The 15217-nt window shown below is 40.8% G+C and overlaps 1 protein-coding gene across 8 annotated transcripts in view; it reads left to right on the forward strand.

Annotated features, from left to right (window-relative positions):
• The first annotated feature begins 1117 nt into the window (after window positions 1-1117).
• The window catches only part of LOC143100214 (inter-alpha-trypsin inhibitor heavy chain H3-like), a 28076-nt gene continuing 13976 nt past the window's right edge, over window positions 1118-15217 (forward strand). For 4 of the 8 annotated variants that reach the window (XM_076263178.1, XM_076263180.1, XM_076263181.1 and 1 more), the window contains exons 1-14: window positions 1118-1346; window positions 4022-4188; window positions 4290-4394; window positions 4745-4907; window positions 5022-5132; window positions 5642-5770; window positions 6039-6155; window positions 6343-6511; window positions 6893-7003; window positions 7152-7333; window positions 11023-11196; window positions 12217-12356; window positions 12661-12839; window positions 14067-14108. In XM_076263178.1, coding sequence (XP_076119293.1) covers window positions 1281-1346; window positions 4022-4188; window positions 4290-4394; window positions 4745-4907; window positions 5022-5132; window positions 5642-5770; window positions 6039-6155; window positions 6343-6511; window positions 6893-7003; window positions 7152-7333; window positions 11023-11196; window positions 12217-12356; window positions 12661-12839; window positions 14067-14108 — 1855 coding nt within the window. In that variant the 5' untranslated portion in view covers window positions 1118-1280. The remainder of the gene's footprint in view (window positions 1347-4021; window positions 4189-4289; window positions 4395-4744; window positions 4908-5021; window positions 5133-5641; window positions 5771-6038; window positions 6156-6342; window positions 6512-6892; window positions 7004-7151; window positions 7334-11022; window positions 11197-12216; window positions 12357-12660; window positions 12840-14066; window positions 14109-15217) is intronic. The other 4 variants (XM_076263182.1, XM_076263184.1, XM_076263179.1 and 1 more) reach the window with 3 other exon arrangements.

Raw genomic sequence — 15217 nt, forward strand, 5'->3', positions numbered from 1 at the left:
CATATTTGGAGATGATTTGAAGTGGGCTCATATGCTTCCATAACGTATTGATGTAAGAAAGAGGAAATGTGGTAAGGCCAGCCTATGGCATTTCTCATATCTCGCAGATAATTGGTAATCCTGTTTTGCAGATGGTTATTACGCGTTTAAGCAATAGCAATAGCTTGTCACTAACAACGACACAAATAGACTAATGAATGTTCATTTAATGAAGTTTCAACATTGTACAGTTTTTCTACATGTATTCATGTTCCAACACCAGTGTTGGGAGTAATGCATTAAAAAAGTAATGTAATTACAGTAATGCATTGCTTTTTGCTGTAATGCAGTAATGTAAGGCATTACCAATACAATTTCAGTAATATTTTACTTGGTACAATTATCAGTAACTGAAGTTCCTTTGCTTTTTAATCCAAAATTTAAAAATGCTCAATTGGCACCAGAGAAGATTATCCAAGAATTAAAAAAAGTCATCTATGCTGGTCCTGGAATTTGATTGCCTTGTTTAGATGACTGTAGAAAGGGAATTTGAGTTATCTCGGCCATTCATGCAACAGATCTAACACTATACTTCTCATTTCAAGCAGTGAGAATAGCCATTATTCTCAAACTATTTGCATTAAGTCTACACCACTGTAAGTGGAAGGAAAGACAACTAGCAATGATGAGAACCATTTAAAGTCAACATACAATTTCACTATGGCTATATTTTACTATATTAAGCTGTGAGTGGCCTTTGGGGCCTACATTGTCCCATGAGCCATAACTGCAAACAATATATTGTTCTTTTGTTAGCCTTAAGCCTAGCTCAGTCATTATGCCATACCACATCACCTCCTGCCGTGTAATGAGCTGCATTGAACACATGAAGATCTACTGAGAACACCAAATCCATATTTCCTGTTATTTTGGTGAAAGTAATTTAGATGTAGTGTAACACTTTTGAAGTAACTTGCCCAACACTGTCCAACACAAGCCTACATGTATCCATCATGTTCCAACAGAATACATGTTGCACCAATTCTGGGCACATGTTGGATACGTGTAGGTTCATGTAGGCTGCTTATAAAAAGGCAATTATTCTGATACATGTAAGTAAGGCGAGTGGTATGACGTTCGGTTGGTCGATCGGTTGGTTCATCAGATGGACAGTCGGAAGGTTTTATGCACGATTCCCGCGCCATAGAAGGGAGGTTTTTGGCATCATTCCCGCGCTATAGAAGCACGTATCGAAGCTTCAGTGTCAGACTGCCATCAGTTCTGCATTATCTCACTGGATCATGAGTACACTGGTAGCCTCACTTATTTTCATTTTTTTGCAAGTCGCAGAAAGTCAACCTCATAAGGTAGGCTATGTGCGCCATTATTCTTTCTGGTGGCTATTGAAATCGAAAGCAAACAGTTAACATTGATTTTGGGATTTAGGCTACTGGACAAACTGAAAAAAAAAACCTTGGGCTGATCCTGTCGCTGGAAGAATAGCATACACGTAGTCTAATGCTTCCTAGCACATATTAAAATACGGTGGAAGATGTGGAACGAGGAGCGCCATCGCTCATGCGCCTCATCCAGCAGGCGTTGGCTGTTCATTTCGCTGTTGTTCATTTCGCCGTTAGCCTACTAACTGCGACTAGCTTGGCTACCAGTGTCTTCAGTATGAGCCGAATCAAAGATTAGCCTACCCTTATGGAGTTACATTTGTTCCACTTTTATGAGCGAGCCGAGCATATTACAATTTGAACGCAGAAAAATATTTTGAGCGAGTAGTCTACACCAATTATAGTTTGAGGAAAAATGAAACTCGAGCACAAAAAAACTTGTAACGTTAGTTGAGCAAACAGGAATCTATGTTGTGCACTTGTGCTCCACAAATGTCTTTGTTTGCTAATATCAGTATGTGCAACATCAGCCCCCTTTCTTTCAGTTTCACTGTAGTGCTCACATAAACTCCTCCGCTTGCTCAGGAGATCTCTGTCGCGCTCGCTCAACTTCATCTATGCGCTCGCTCAAATGTATCTATGTGCTCGCTCAAAACTGTCGATAGCATAGACATAACAAAGATTGTCAATATACATAGACGCCGCATTGGCGCTATACATTAAATAAGTGGTAATGGGATGGGTTGACATGCCCCCTTAAGACCAACATACAAAAAAAAGGTGGACCTCTTAGGCCAGGGGTGGGCAAACTGCCGGCCGGATCCGGCCCGCCTAGCACTTTCATCCGGCCCGCCGAGCATTTCATTTAGTTATCAGGCTGCTCGCTATTTTTTTCCTGCGATAGAGACGACGTTGGTTAGCTTTACTGCAAACTGCTTTTCACTCTCCTTAGATAACGTTTACAATGTCAATGTCAAAAACATCATGTTAAATAGTTTAACATGATTTTATCTCTTAGTTATCTCCTTTGCAGCAGATCTAACGTGAACATTATGCAATCCATTTAATTGGGAACGCGTCTGCACTCACGAGAGGGAGAGAGAGCCGCAGGTTCCAGCTGGCTTGTGATTGTTGATAATTGATATCTCCTTCTTATAAGAAAGTTTTAAAAGGAACAGTAGTTCCCACTACTGACCATTTAAAAACTGTGAGAGGGCCCAGCCGTAGGTAGGCTACAGCACTAGCCATAGGAGCAGGCAGAAGATCATTGAGAAATAAACGTGAATTAAAGCGACAGTGCACAATTTATACATTTGTTAAACAGCATAAAATTAGCAGTATTTTAAAACAAATACTTTTCATACTAAATTATAGGCTATAAAAAATGTATTTTGTTATGCCTGTGTCGTGGGGGGGGGGGTCCCGCCGGCCAATTTTCAAAACCCAATGTGGCCCTTGAGCCAAAAAGTTTGCCCACCCCTGTCTTAGGCCCTACGGTTCTCGAGATATTCACAGAAAACTGTCTCCGGCCACCTACAGGCCAGTTGGTGTATAGTAACATAAATTAATTTATTGTGTGGCCCCCCATGAACGGAATTCCACGAAACTTAGCGTGCATTCAAAATCATAATGATCCTACACTTCCAATTTCGTGCAGTTTTGACTGTTAGGTCACAGATAGACACCTCATTTTATACTTTTTTGTGTTTAACTAGGTGGCGCTATACATGAAATGAGTGGTTATGGAATGGGTTGACATGGCCCTTTGAGATCAACATACAAAAAAGAAAATGGTCCTCCTAAACCCTACGGTTCTCGAGATATTCACAGAAAACTGTGTCTGCCCTACCCTCCTTTCGGGGGTCCAGTCCAGCGGGGGGGCTACAGATCAAAACGAAAACAGGAGGTTCCATGCTATCCATGTGGGGTTACATGCCTACCAAGTTTCGTGTACCCCGGTCTTACAGTGTCCCAGGAATCCTTGACGGAAATTTGGACATGCGAAAAAGAAAAAAAAAAAAAATCTGACTAAACCTATATGCTTCGCTGCGCGGCGGTCATAAATAATTAACAGATCAACGTTATTTGCAACCCTACTTTGATCAGACACCTGCTTTTTCAAGTGACTTACAATATATAAATCAGAATCTTGAGTGAGACTGTGGGAATAAAAAATGACACAGCCTGCCTGCCTGTATAAATAAATTATATAAAGGTGCTGTCAAGGATTTTGCTGGAAGTCACATTTGTTTGTGTTTATGTTTAAATGTATTACCAGACATTTTGTGCAAAAAAATGTATGTTATATTTTAACCAAGGACCAAACGAAACACGCCAGAGAGGTAGCTTTTCCCTACCCTCAGTATTCCCATAGAAATTCCAAGCAGGGTTTCGTTTTTATAAACTTCCTTGTACCTTGTACCTTGTTTTTGTTTGAGGGACAGGCTGCCCCCACTTTTTTTGTTTTCAGTTTTCAGAACCTGAGCTGCCTACAGAGACTGTTTTTTTTTACAGTGTACTCACAGAATTGGCAGCTAGCGGTCGTGAGGGGATGATTGCTGAATATGACAAAATAAATGTATGGGCTTGAAATCGCGTAAAATCCATGATTGCACCTTTTGATGCCCTTTTTTAATATTAAGCAGAGGGGTGATTGGGATGTCTACAGTTTCCACGTCAATTCCACTGTGACGAGTCGCTATGCCATCACAGTCATCACCAGCCGAGTGGCCAACGGACATGAAAACTCAACCGAGATCAACTTCCACGTCAAGATCCCCAAAACGGCCTTCATCAGCAAATTCAGAATGTGGGTTTGGTTTAAGAAACGTTTGCTACAGCAATTATACATTTTACAAAGTTTACTTTTTTATTTCTTTCTCTTCATGTTTTCTTTTTGCCCTTCATTAGGACTATTAATGGGAGGATTTATAACGGAGTGGTCAAGCCAAAGGAAGAGGCCAGGCAGCAGTACAATACGGCTGTATCACGAGGCCAAAGTGGGGGGCTGGTCAGGTATGCCCTTAAAACCAACACACCAACCAGCATCTACATATCTAACGTATCTGCATGTAGCTGCACTAGAGTTTAAAAAGCCTATAATGAAGTGTGTATGTAATAATGTAATAAAATAATGTTTAATAGCACATGGGGCGATGCACCATGGCCAATTTGGCTTTCCTCAGGGTACAAAATGGGGTAGAAAACCAGGAAGTAGCACAAGGTATAAAAACACCCATGGGTGAAGAATCTCTCTCACATCAGGATTTTCAGTTTGTTTCATAAGATCATTTAATGAGTTTGTTTTATTATTACATGCAGCGTGGCTATGATTATAAAGTTGTCACTGTCCCTCTCATCCCCAGCGCTGTAGGCAGGACGTTAGAGGACTTCAAAACATCAGTGTCCGTCGCTGCTTACAGCAAGGTGACCTTTGAACTCACCTATGAGGAACTGCTGCAGCGTCGTCTTGGCAAATATGAGCTGCTGATCAATGCCCAACCTGGCCAACCTGTTAAAGACTTCAAGGTGTGAGTGTGTGTGTGTGTGTGTGAGAGAGAGAGAGAATATTTATTAATGTAGCTTTTTATACTGTAAAAATGGCATACACTACTTGAATTGTCCCCTGTGCCATTTCACCAGATTGATGTTAATCTGTACGAGAAGCCTGGAATAAACGTTCTAAAGGTGGAGGGTTCTTTGGCTTCAAAAGACCTGGCCAATGCCATCACAAAATCACATGTGGATAAAGAGGTAATACTCAAAATGGCAACCTATCATACTTGGCACAATGTAATGTCCTGGTATTTTGTTATGAAGTACAGTAATACTAAACATAATTATGATTAATGATTTATGCTGTCGGCGATTCTGGATGATGTTACATCTGTTGATATTTGAACCAGACACCAACAAAACACCAGAGAGAGAACACACCAATTCCCTTCCCAAAACCCCCTTACATTTCCCCAAACTCCCATCCCTGCCTTGCAGTGATTGGCTGCAATGATTTTGTTATGTTTGGGGGACAGGCTTGGTCCCCTTTGTTTTTTTCCAGTTCACAGAGCCAGGGCTGTATACTGTACAAAGACCTGCATATTTTACACTTTACTCAAGGAATGGAGAGCTAGCAGATCTTGAGGAGATTTTCACTGAATGTGACAAAAAGTAATACGGGTTAGAAATCGCTTAAAATCGCCGATTGGCACCTCTAACAAACAACCAGTTTTTTTTTTTTTCAGTTTTGTACTTTTCTGTTGTAGGCATGGGTGAAGTTCTACCCCACACAAGACCAACAGATCACATGTGATGGCTGCGGAGAGAATGGACTTAGTGGTGACCTTAAAATTATCTTTGATGTTGAGAGGCCACATTCAAAGGGAGAGATACTGGTATGTGACATGTTCGCTGTATGTGGAGGTTGGAGAATGCTATCCGAATATGGCAGATATGCAGTAGGTTATAATAGCCACAAATAGCACTAAAGGTAGAGGTAAATAGGGGTAAATAGCCCTAAAGGTAGGGGTAAATTGGTTTGTAGTTGGATTTTGCTATCCCTTTGTTATTGTTTTATTGCAGTCATACTGTAGTACAATTTTATGAAAACAGTAATGAAATACTGCATTCTCACTGTTTGCTTGATGTTTGTGTCTCCTAAAGGAGTATGGTGGGTTTTTTGTCCATTATTTTGCCCCTACTGGTCTTCCACGCATTCCCAAAAATGTGGTCTTCATTATTGACCGAAGTGGATCTATGCATGGCAAGAAAATGGCGCAGGTATATAAACCCAATGGCTGTGGCCGTTAATGTAAATGTGAATGAGTTCCATCTGAAATTGTGCAAGTGCAATGCTACAGGCTTTTGAAGAACAGACACACTCATACAGTAAAACATTTTCCTCACATTTTTGCACATGCACGTTACTGTACATTTTTTACTGTTGTGCATTTGGATATTATTATAGACTCGAACAGCTTTACTGAAGATTTTGGGAGATCTGGATGGAGATGACCATTTTGGCCTGATATGTTTTGATGATCAAATATCACCATGGAAACGAGAACTCCTCAGGGCAACCCAACGGAACCTGGACAAGGCGAAAGAATTTGTCAGAATAATAAAAGACCAAGGAGGTAAGATGGGCTCCAACATGCAACAAAACATGGCAGAGTTCCTTTTTTTTTTTCTTGGCAAACACCGCGCTCTCCCGATTATTCTCTTGTTTCTTTGTGGGTGCGTAATCCAGGGAACTCATAGAAAATAACAAATGGTCGCACTCCAAAAATCTTTTCTTGCTTTTAATCCATTTAAGCACAGGGGTTAATTGACAAACGTTTCGGCCTGATGGCCTTCGTCAGTGTGTGAGAGTTCCTTTTTTTAAAAAATAAATCAATGAATAAAACATTAGTTTTATTAACAATTTCACATACCTACAGTAAAAGAGTGCAATTTCACATACCTAAAAGAGTGCAATTTCACATATCTAAAAGAGAGATATGTTTAATCCTCTGAAGGTACAGACATAAATGCTGCCGTGTTGGAAGGTGTGAAGATGATCAAAAAATATCACAAAGAAGGTTCAGCGTCCATCCTCGTATTGCTGACGGATGGCGATCCCACTTCAGGTCTGGACACAAAAACATAATACAGTTAATGTATTATTAAATTAAATTGAGTTTAAATCCATTCTTTTAAGGTTAAAAAACTACATAGTGTTGCTTTAAGGTCACACTTGGAGCACCTTATGTTGATGGTGTATCTTTGTTTTGACAGGTGAGACAAGACCAGAAAGAATCCAGTCCAATGTGAGAGAGGCCATTGGAAAGAGGTTTCCTCTGTACTGCCTGGGTTTTGGGTTTGATGTGAACTTTGAGTTCCTGCAGAAGATGGCCCAAGAGAACAGTGGAGTGGCACGTAGGATCTACGAGGACTCGGACGCGGCTCTTCAGCTGAAGGTACAAAGAAGTCACACTGTAAATGTTAGACCAACGGATAAATAAATGTAGATGTGCGCTGTATTCATATTAAAGGAGAATTCCGGGCATTTTTAACATAGAGCCCTGTTTATCAAGGACACGGAGTACTGTCGGTTGGAAAAAAACTGAAAACAATCGGTGCTTCCTTACACGAGTTAGCTGGCTAGCAGCCAAAGTAGCTACAAAGCTATGGTGGCATAATCTAAACTGTGCCTTTTGTACCTTCTACAGAAACAAAGTATATGTTGTTAATATTAATATATAGCAATTGCAATGCTTAATCATAATTTCTTTGGAAATAAACTTTTTGGTCTCTGCTGAACTGGGAAAAAGCATGAATTCACGTTTGGTATGGACTTTATGCTAGAGGAAGTAACCGAGGGAAAAAGAGGTATAGCCTAGGCCAGGGGTTCCCAAACTTTTCCACGACAAGGCCCCCCAAATACCACTAGGTTCCCCCTTGATGTGTTATTAAACCCATCGACAATACTACGGCAAATGTAAAAATACATTAAGCTAATCCTAATAATTATTTTAGCCACAAGCACTTCGCGATGGAGCATACAGTGTGTAAAAATTGTATTTGGGGCTTTCTGCTATATGAAAGCTATCACTCTACTATTATTCCCAGTCATTATCATGGGAAATATAATGTTCAGATATGCGTCACATTATTATGATGGAATTGTATAACAACCCTCATAGTAATAGGTATATTTTCAATTGTTCAGATGTATTTATTTGTTGCTTTTATTTTTCCTTCCAACTTGCTGAGGCCCCCCTGGCACCCCCTCGCGGCCCCCACTTTGAAAACCACTGGCCTAGGCTACAAAACACTACATTTATACTGTTTATTCACAATTACTGAGTTGAACAGAACACGCACAGTGTTTTTGGACTTTTATGCCTTTAATCTGGCAGGACAGTGAAGAGAGTGTGCATTTCAATTAACCCTGAAAATGCACAGGTCTAAAATGTGAGATTAAAAATCAATAATGGAAGCACGCAAATATCGCAAAAACTCACACATATTGCAAAAATGGTATTGTATAGAGTATCGAAATAGCACTATTTCGCAAAAGTGAAATGGAAATACATTTTGGACATTTAGGTGAGTCACATGATGACCTACTAAATGCATTCAAAAAGGTGGCAAAATTTATTTGGTAGTCTCATCATCCAGGATTATTTTTAAAGTTGGTTCGAGGTGAGGACATTGATGCAAGTCTATTCTAAGCATTTCCAAAATCCAAGCATTTATAATGTTAAATGTGGACTATGCCCTCCCAGAATTGCCATTCCTTGTTAAGAAGATACACTCTTTAAACTACTTAACACTTTAAAGCGATGGTTTGGAGTAATTTCACCCTAGGGTCCTTTGCACCATGACCCCGAGCCAAACACCCTCCCAGAACCTTTTTTCCCTTGGTCGAACCCTGGTCGAGTAGCGCTATCAAAAACTAATGACGTTCTGCAGTCGTGATGGAACCAACTTTTATCTCGTAAATTACCCCACTAATAATGCCCTGAATGGTACAAAACTTCTGCAGTAGTACAACTACGACCTTTAGTCCAATAACGAGGCATTAGAAAGTTTGTAAGTGCACCAGGAGTTTATTTAAATAAGACTTGCCTGATTATCTGCTACTATACCGCTGCATCGACGTTTCTTCCGTGATTTGGGAAAAGCCTGTAAAAGTCCTGGCAGGAAGCATGCATAAGGATGTAGATCCAGGAATGCACTAATATTTTTTCGTAGTCCAGTTTGCAACAATTATTAGTTATTACTAAGTTGTAAACACTTCGGAAAAAAAATATTTAAAACTGGATATACCAAAAAACGTTGATGTAATCGCTTCCTGCAAGGACTTTTACAGGAGTACCCCCAACACCACCAATTGTTAACAAGTTTTTTTTAAATTGTTTTATTAATATTTATTTTTATCAATTTTGTCGAGAATAGTGGTCATAAACATATGATACAAATCTCATCAATAGTCAACATATGATAGGCCTACAAATGTGCTGAATATAATGATTTTAAATAGATCTGCACCTAATCTCACACACAATCGTCTTGTTGAATGCAGTGATCTTATTTGCTAGGTGCTTGTCTTTGCCTTGTAACTGGAGATTTAACTCATTGAGCTTTCCAAATATATCGCTAAGATAGGCCAGCTTCGTCAAGAAATGTTCATTAGTGAACGTGCTTGCAGATTCAAACATGCGCTCTTCCTCCAAGAAGAGGCGACTCGGAGCTCAAACACGCGACAGCACTTTACCTCCGGAAAGCCACCTTGCCTCGCTGTGAAACAGTACAGCCTTTTGGTCAGCTCCCATCTCCTCTCAAAGTGCGGAGAATAGACACGCTTTTAAGGGCCGGGTCTTGATGAAATTCCCCACTCTCACAACCTCGTTCAAAAGCTCATTCATGTCGGGACTAACTAAGCTGCCTTGATACGAGCGCTTCCCTATGAATAACACAGTGCGTCCATTGCGCATCGGGTGCTACCTGGGCCTATGCTACAGATAAAAAACTAAATAAAAAAAAACTCGTCAGTTCGCACCCCACCTGGCATGTCTCCACGACCCACAGTTTGAGAAACGCTGTTTTACCCTCTCTGTCTCCAATCTCGAATATTTTGTTAATGCAGAGAAAATAAGTTTTTAATGTGCAGTGCAAATGCAGAAGTTAAGTTACCAACGTGGGATAGAGAAAACGTTTGAAAAGGCATATGACTTAGATCTTTTTTCGCGTACCCCCTGAAATCAGTACACGTACCCCAGTTTGACAACCGTGGCTCTAGATTAACAAAGACAATAGATGCCGGACGGAGCGGCGTAGTGGCCAGCGTACCCGTGACACCAAGACATACATTTAAGAAATAACAAACACAAAAGATGCCGGACGGAGCGGCGTCAGACAACAAACAAACAAAATGAATAAAAATTAAAAATTAAATTAGTCCAATTTCCAACCGTCTGAAAATGTCCAAGGGCAAATGTGGCGTGAAACTGTGCACAGCTGTACCTCCAAAACTAATGCAACGCCAACAAAGTTCTTTACAACTGACCAACCCGGTGAACTCACTGGCATTCTGGAGATAACGTTAACGTTTGTTGTCTTGTTAGTCTGGAGATCACTGGAAGCATAACAGTCCGAAGTCGTGGGCGATCTTGTAGATCAGCAACTCGTGGGCTTTTAACAGCGACAGTTTGTTGGTCCGTGATGCAGAGTTCTTCAACGTTAGGCTGCTCGTTCCAGACTCCATGTAGTTGGCATGGCAACTCACAGGTCAGAAACAGCTCGACGACCTCGGCAGATCTTTCGCAGAGTAGCTCCAGCTGCTGTCCCGAGAAATCCCCTCGACCAGACAGTGAAGTGCAGCACCGGCTCACAGATGGATGGGAAGGATGTCAGGCCCAGGGCAAAAGCTAGCCATAGCAAGCTCCCAATGGACAAACGTTAACGACATCAGCCGACTTGGAAGCAGTAAAAGAGTAAAAGAGAATAACACGAAAACTATCTCGCTGTCTCGCCAGCGTCCCTGTAACCTAACAACCCTATGTGTTCATGTACACGTATGAATGAAAGTGTACAGAATATTAAGGTTGTATATTCTGAAAATACCCACCTTCATTTTACCACTTACCTGTTTCCTGAACAGGGTTTCTATGAAGAAGTCGCCGTTCCTCTGTTGACCAGCGTGCAGATGAATTACAGCGGTGCTGCAAACCTGACCCAAACCAGCTTTAGCTACTACTACAATGGCTCTGAGATCGTGGTGGCTGGACAGATCACTGACATCAATGACTTCAGTACAGAAGTCATAGGGATATCGGTAAGCCTTCAAGCCCGCTTCCAGACTGGAATTTTTTCAATACTCAAAACATACAAAAAGTTGAATTTCATCATGTCACATGAACCTGTAAGCAGTTAAAACAGTTAGTGTCACGATAATTAACACTTAACCCCAAGTTGCTCCGGGGACAATGTAATCCCTTGTAATATAGCTGACATATGTAAATCACTTTGGTCAAGAAGTGTCTGCTAAATGTAATGTAATTATTCTTTACAACCGTTTCTTGTCCCTCATTATGTGATGGCATGAACGCGCCCACACTGTTACACTTAAAATAGTAACAATCGTAATAATAATCATAACAATATATATTTTTTATTTATACAGTATTTTAGGGATCTTGCTGGTGGCTTTTGTATGTAATCATGTAATGACCTTGACATTTTTGTTCAGTGTGCAAATGCAATGTTCCAAGGCGATTTCTTTGTTTCCTCAAATCCCAGGATCACACAAAAAAACTACAGGCCCGATTATCATGACAATTGTCAGAAAGCTATAGCAAGGGCAAAGGGATGATCTCTTAAATTTAGGGTGACGCTTTACTTGACAGTATCGACATAAGAGTGACAAGACACTGTCATGAACACATGACACTGTCATGACACATGAAACCTAACTCTAACCCTAATCCTAACCTCTAATTCTAATCCTATAACCCCAACCTTAACCCTAACTCTATACTAAAACTAACCCTAAACCTAACCCTAACTTGTTATGTCAAAAACCGAATGTCACTTGATAACAGAAGATGTCATGAACGTTTATGACCTCTTTGACACCTTCATGACAGTTTCATGTCACTCTTATGTCGACACTGTCAAGTAAAGTGTAACCAAATTTAGATTTCTGAATCACTAGGCAACTTTAACTTTCGCAGTGTTGCATGACAGCATTTGGCCTGCATGGTGATAGGCCGGCATAGGTTGTTTTAAAGGATAATTCCTTTAACAACATCTCATAATAATCCCTGAGAATCACAATGCAATGTTGCAACCACAGACAAACAGCAAGGTGTACAAGATGGACAGTGACATTGTGCCCGCTGAAGATGACAAACTGCCTGCAGAGATGAGTGGCTTTGAGGACTTCCTCCAGAGACTATGGGCCTACCTCACAGTCAAACAGCTTCTGGAGAAGGAGTGAGTAAATTTTGAGTAAAACACTTTTATTCGATTACGATACCTGGACCTCAGATATCGAATGATACCGAGTTCCTATGGACTAGTTGCACAAAAAGGCTCTCGTGAACTCTTTTGTTTCCTGTGGAGCCAGGTGTGTTTGAACCTGCCGCTATTCTGAAATGTAATTAGTGTCTACACGGACCCGGTTGGGTGTGGGACCTAGTGAATCAGCATAGCCCCATTGTCACCAATACCCAATACCCAGGCACCAGTATCCCTCTTGGGGTGGTGAGAATATTAATTCCTACTGTATGTGTTTTAGGTTGATGCTGAACGGTGAGGAGAAGGAGGCATTGAGGAAGGAGGCCCTTAATATCTCTATAAAACACAGTTTTGTGACTCCACTCACGTCAATGGTGGTCACCAAACCTGAGGGCGAGGACTCTCAAGTGGCCAACAAACCCAAAGAGGGAGACAAGTCTAGTGCTGATGTTGCTCCACGTAAGAGTCCTGCTTCAAGAGAGTTTTTGGATACACAATATGTGTGTATGTGAATTATATTGACACATTACTCAGTTTCTGATTTATTATTTTCTTATAGTAGTTTTTGGTGCGCTGTGCTGTCCTGATGCCTACTCATGATTACAGAGGAATTATGGTTTTAGCGAACTAGCAAATACGTAGCTGTCAGATGTACCATACCTTTACAAACAATAACAGTTGAAAAGCCAGTGTATTTATGAATTTTGACAGTATGTGCATGAATTTAATTAATATTAAAGTCATCCTATGCAAGCTCTTTACCTTAACATAACAGATTTGAAGTCATTTTGATGATAGCTAACTTGTAATAGGAAGAATCGCCTTCCGCCGCCGTGGACATACGCTGCCATATTGGTGGGGGTAGTGTTCTCTGGAGGCCAATGGAAAACCAGGTGTCTCTGATTAGAAATCAGACATGTGTTTGCCCCCAGCAATAAGGTCGCCGTGTTTACGTATGGCACCTAATAGAATGACGGACAATGCGGTATCTAGCTTTTCAAATATATATGCACACGCCCCCGTCAAGCAGTGGTTAGGCATGCCAACTAGCTGAAAAAAAATAGAAATGGCTTAATTTTTTTAGATGTTCATCATGGCAGTGCCAGCAAAAAAGACGACGGTTCAGAAATATGCATCCCAAACCTTTAGGGGGAGCTCCGTAGAGAAAAATGTGACAACAAAAGTGAGAAATCGGTGAAGAAATGACTAGTTACAGAGCGGGCCTTTAAATTGTGTAATATTACCCTGTAGGTTGACATGGCTCTTTGGAAATTATCTTTGTAGGTTTGTATACAAATGAACCGTGTGGGTGCTAGCCATTGAGTGATATTTGAGTGACAGTTGTATGAAATGCAAATACTTCACTCCAGGAAGAGCACAGTAGAAAGTAAATTTTACTACTAGTAGTACTGCATTTTTATCGTGGACTATGCATATGTATCATGGGACTATGCATATTAACTAAAGTCAATCTACTCTGTAACTGTATCTGTAGATTATTTAATGATCAATTCTCCATTGCAGCTTTGACACACACACACACACACACACACACACACAATTGCCCTTAATTCATGATATTATTTAGCCTCTCATTTTCATTTTCTTTTGGCCACCCCTAGATGGGGCATACCAACATGGTTATTGAAGTCGTAGTGCATTTATTCTGATGTTTTTTCCTTACAGGATCAGGGTATTCAGGGCGAGTGGCCATGGCGCCTTATGATGGTTTGTATCAGGACAAACTGGGTTGACATCCCAGTTCAAATATTAGGACAAATATAAATCCACTTTCAATGACCTTGGGTTTTGGTAGATCATGTAAAACAGACTGCTAGACACTTCAGTGTCTGTTCTCTGTATGCATAATTATTTCTTCACTACTTCACCCATCGGAATGGTTGATATTGATTGCAGTGAATAAACATGTTTGGCTAGGTACTGTAGCTGTCCGTGCTCCTGGGATGCTTGTAGCAGAGATGGGGTGTGAGCGATGTCCGCTGACCAGTGTTGTGCCAGTTCACAGCTTTTCTGAACTAGTTCAAGTTCAGTTCATACATGCTCAAAGTGAACAGTTCACGTTCAAAGTTCACAATTTTAATTCTGAACTAGTTCAAAGTTCAGTTTATTTTACTTTTTTTCGTGAGATACATGTATTCCAATACATACTTTTTTTCACACTACGAGCTAGAAATCACTATAGGCCTACGTTCTTTGAAGCTGCTCATTGTAGACATTTGCTCATGACACTGCAATTGTGGGTTTCTTACCAGGTGATGAAATTTGCAGCAGTACAGACAAGGTAGACCAGTCTCCGTGCCATCACTTCCACTAGCCATTTTTTTTTAAATTGCAGCGCTTTCTCTCACTCTCGTCATTGGTCTCTCTCTCGCTCCTCCAGCCCTCCGCGCTCTCGTCGTTGCCTGCTACACGGCGTTGCTATGCCTACCCCGCTCTGCTGCAATTCATCACGGGTAACATTGTGCAGAAGCCAGTATGCTATTCAACTGTTCTCAGCCGGACACTACGTTGCCCGCAATGCATTGCGCACACAATGTCAAAACCATTTCTGTCTGGTGATACATGATTTAAGCGGCACCAGCGAGAATACAGGAGGGAGGAACTTTCTCTCGTTGCATTTCAAAAGAGAAAACAGATGTCACTCAGTTTTCAATGGAAAACAAATTCCAACGTTCATTTACAGTGATGTCTGCCGTTCATGACACATAATGTGAACTAATTTACGTTCAAGTTCTTTATTAAAAAAATGTGTTGCGTTCAGTTCAACGTTCACGAAAAAATGAGCGTGTTCAATGAACGCGTTCTTTTGAACTCGT

Source organism: Alosa pseudoharengus, unplaced genomic scaffold (genome assembly GCF_046254945.1).
Source record: "Alosa pseudoharengus isolate Yale_2024_CS ecotype anadromous, Long Island Sound unplaced genomic scaffold, YU_APseudo_1.1 YU_APseudo_1.1_scf_3, whole genome shotgun sequence".
Lineage (NCBI taxonomy): Eukaryota > Metazoa > Chordata > Actinopteri > Clupeiformes > Clupeidae > Alosa > Alosa pseudoharengus.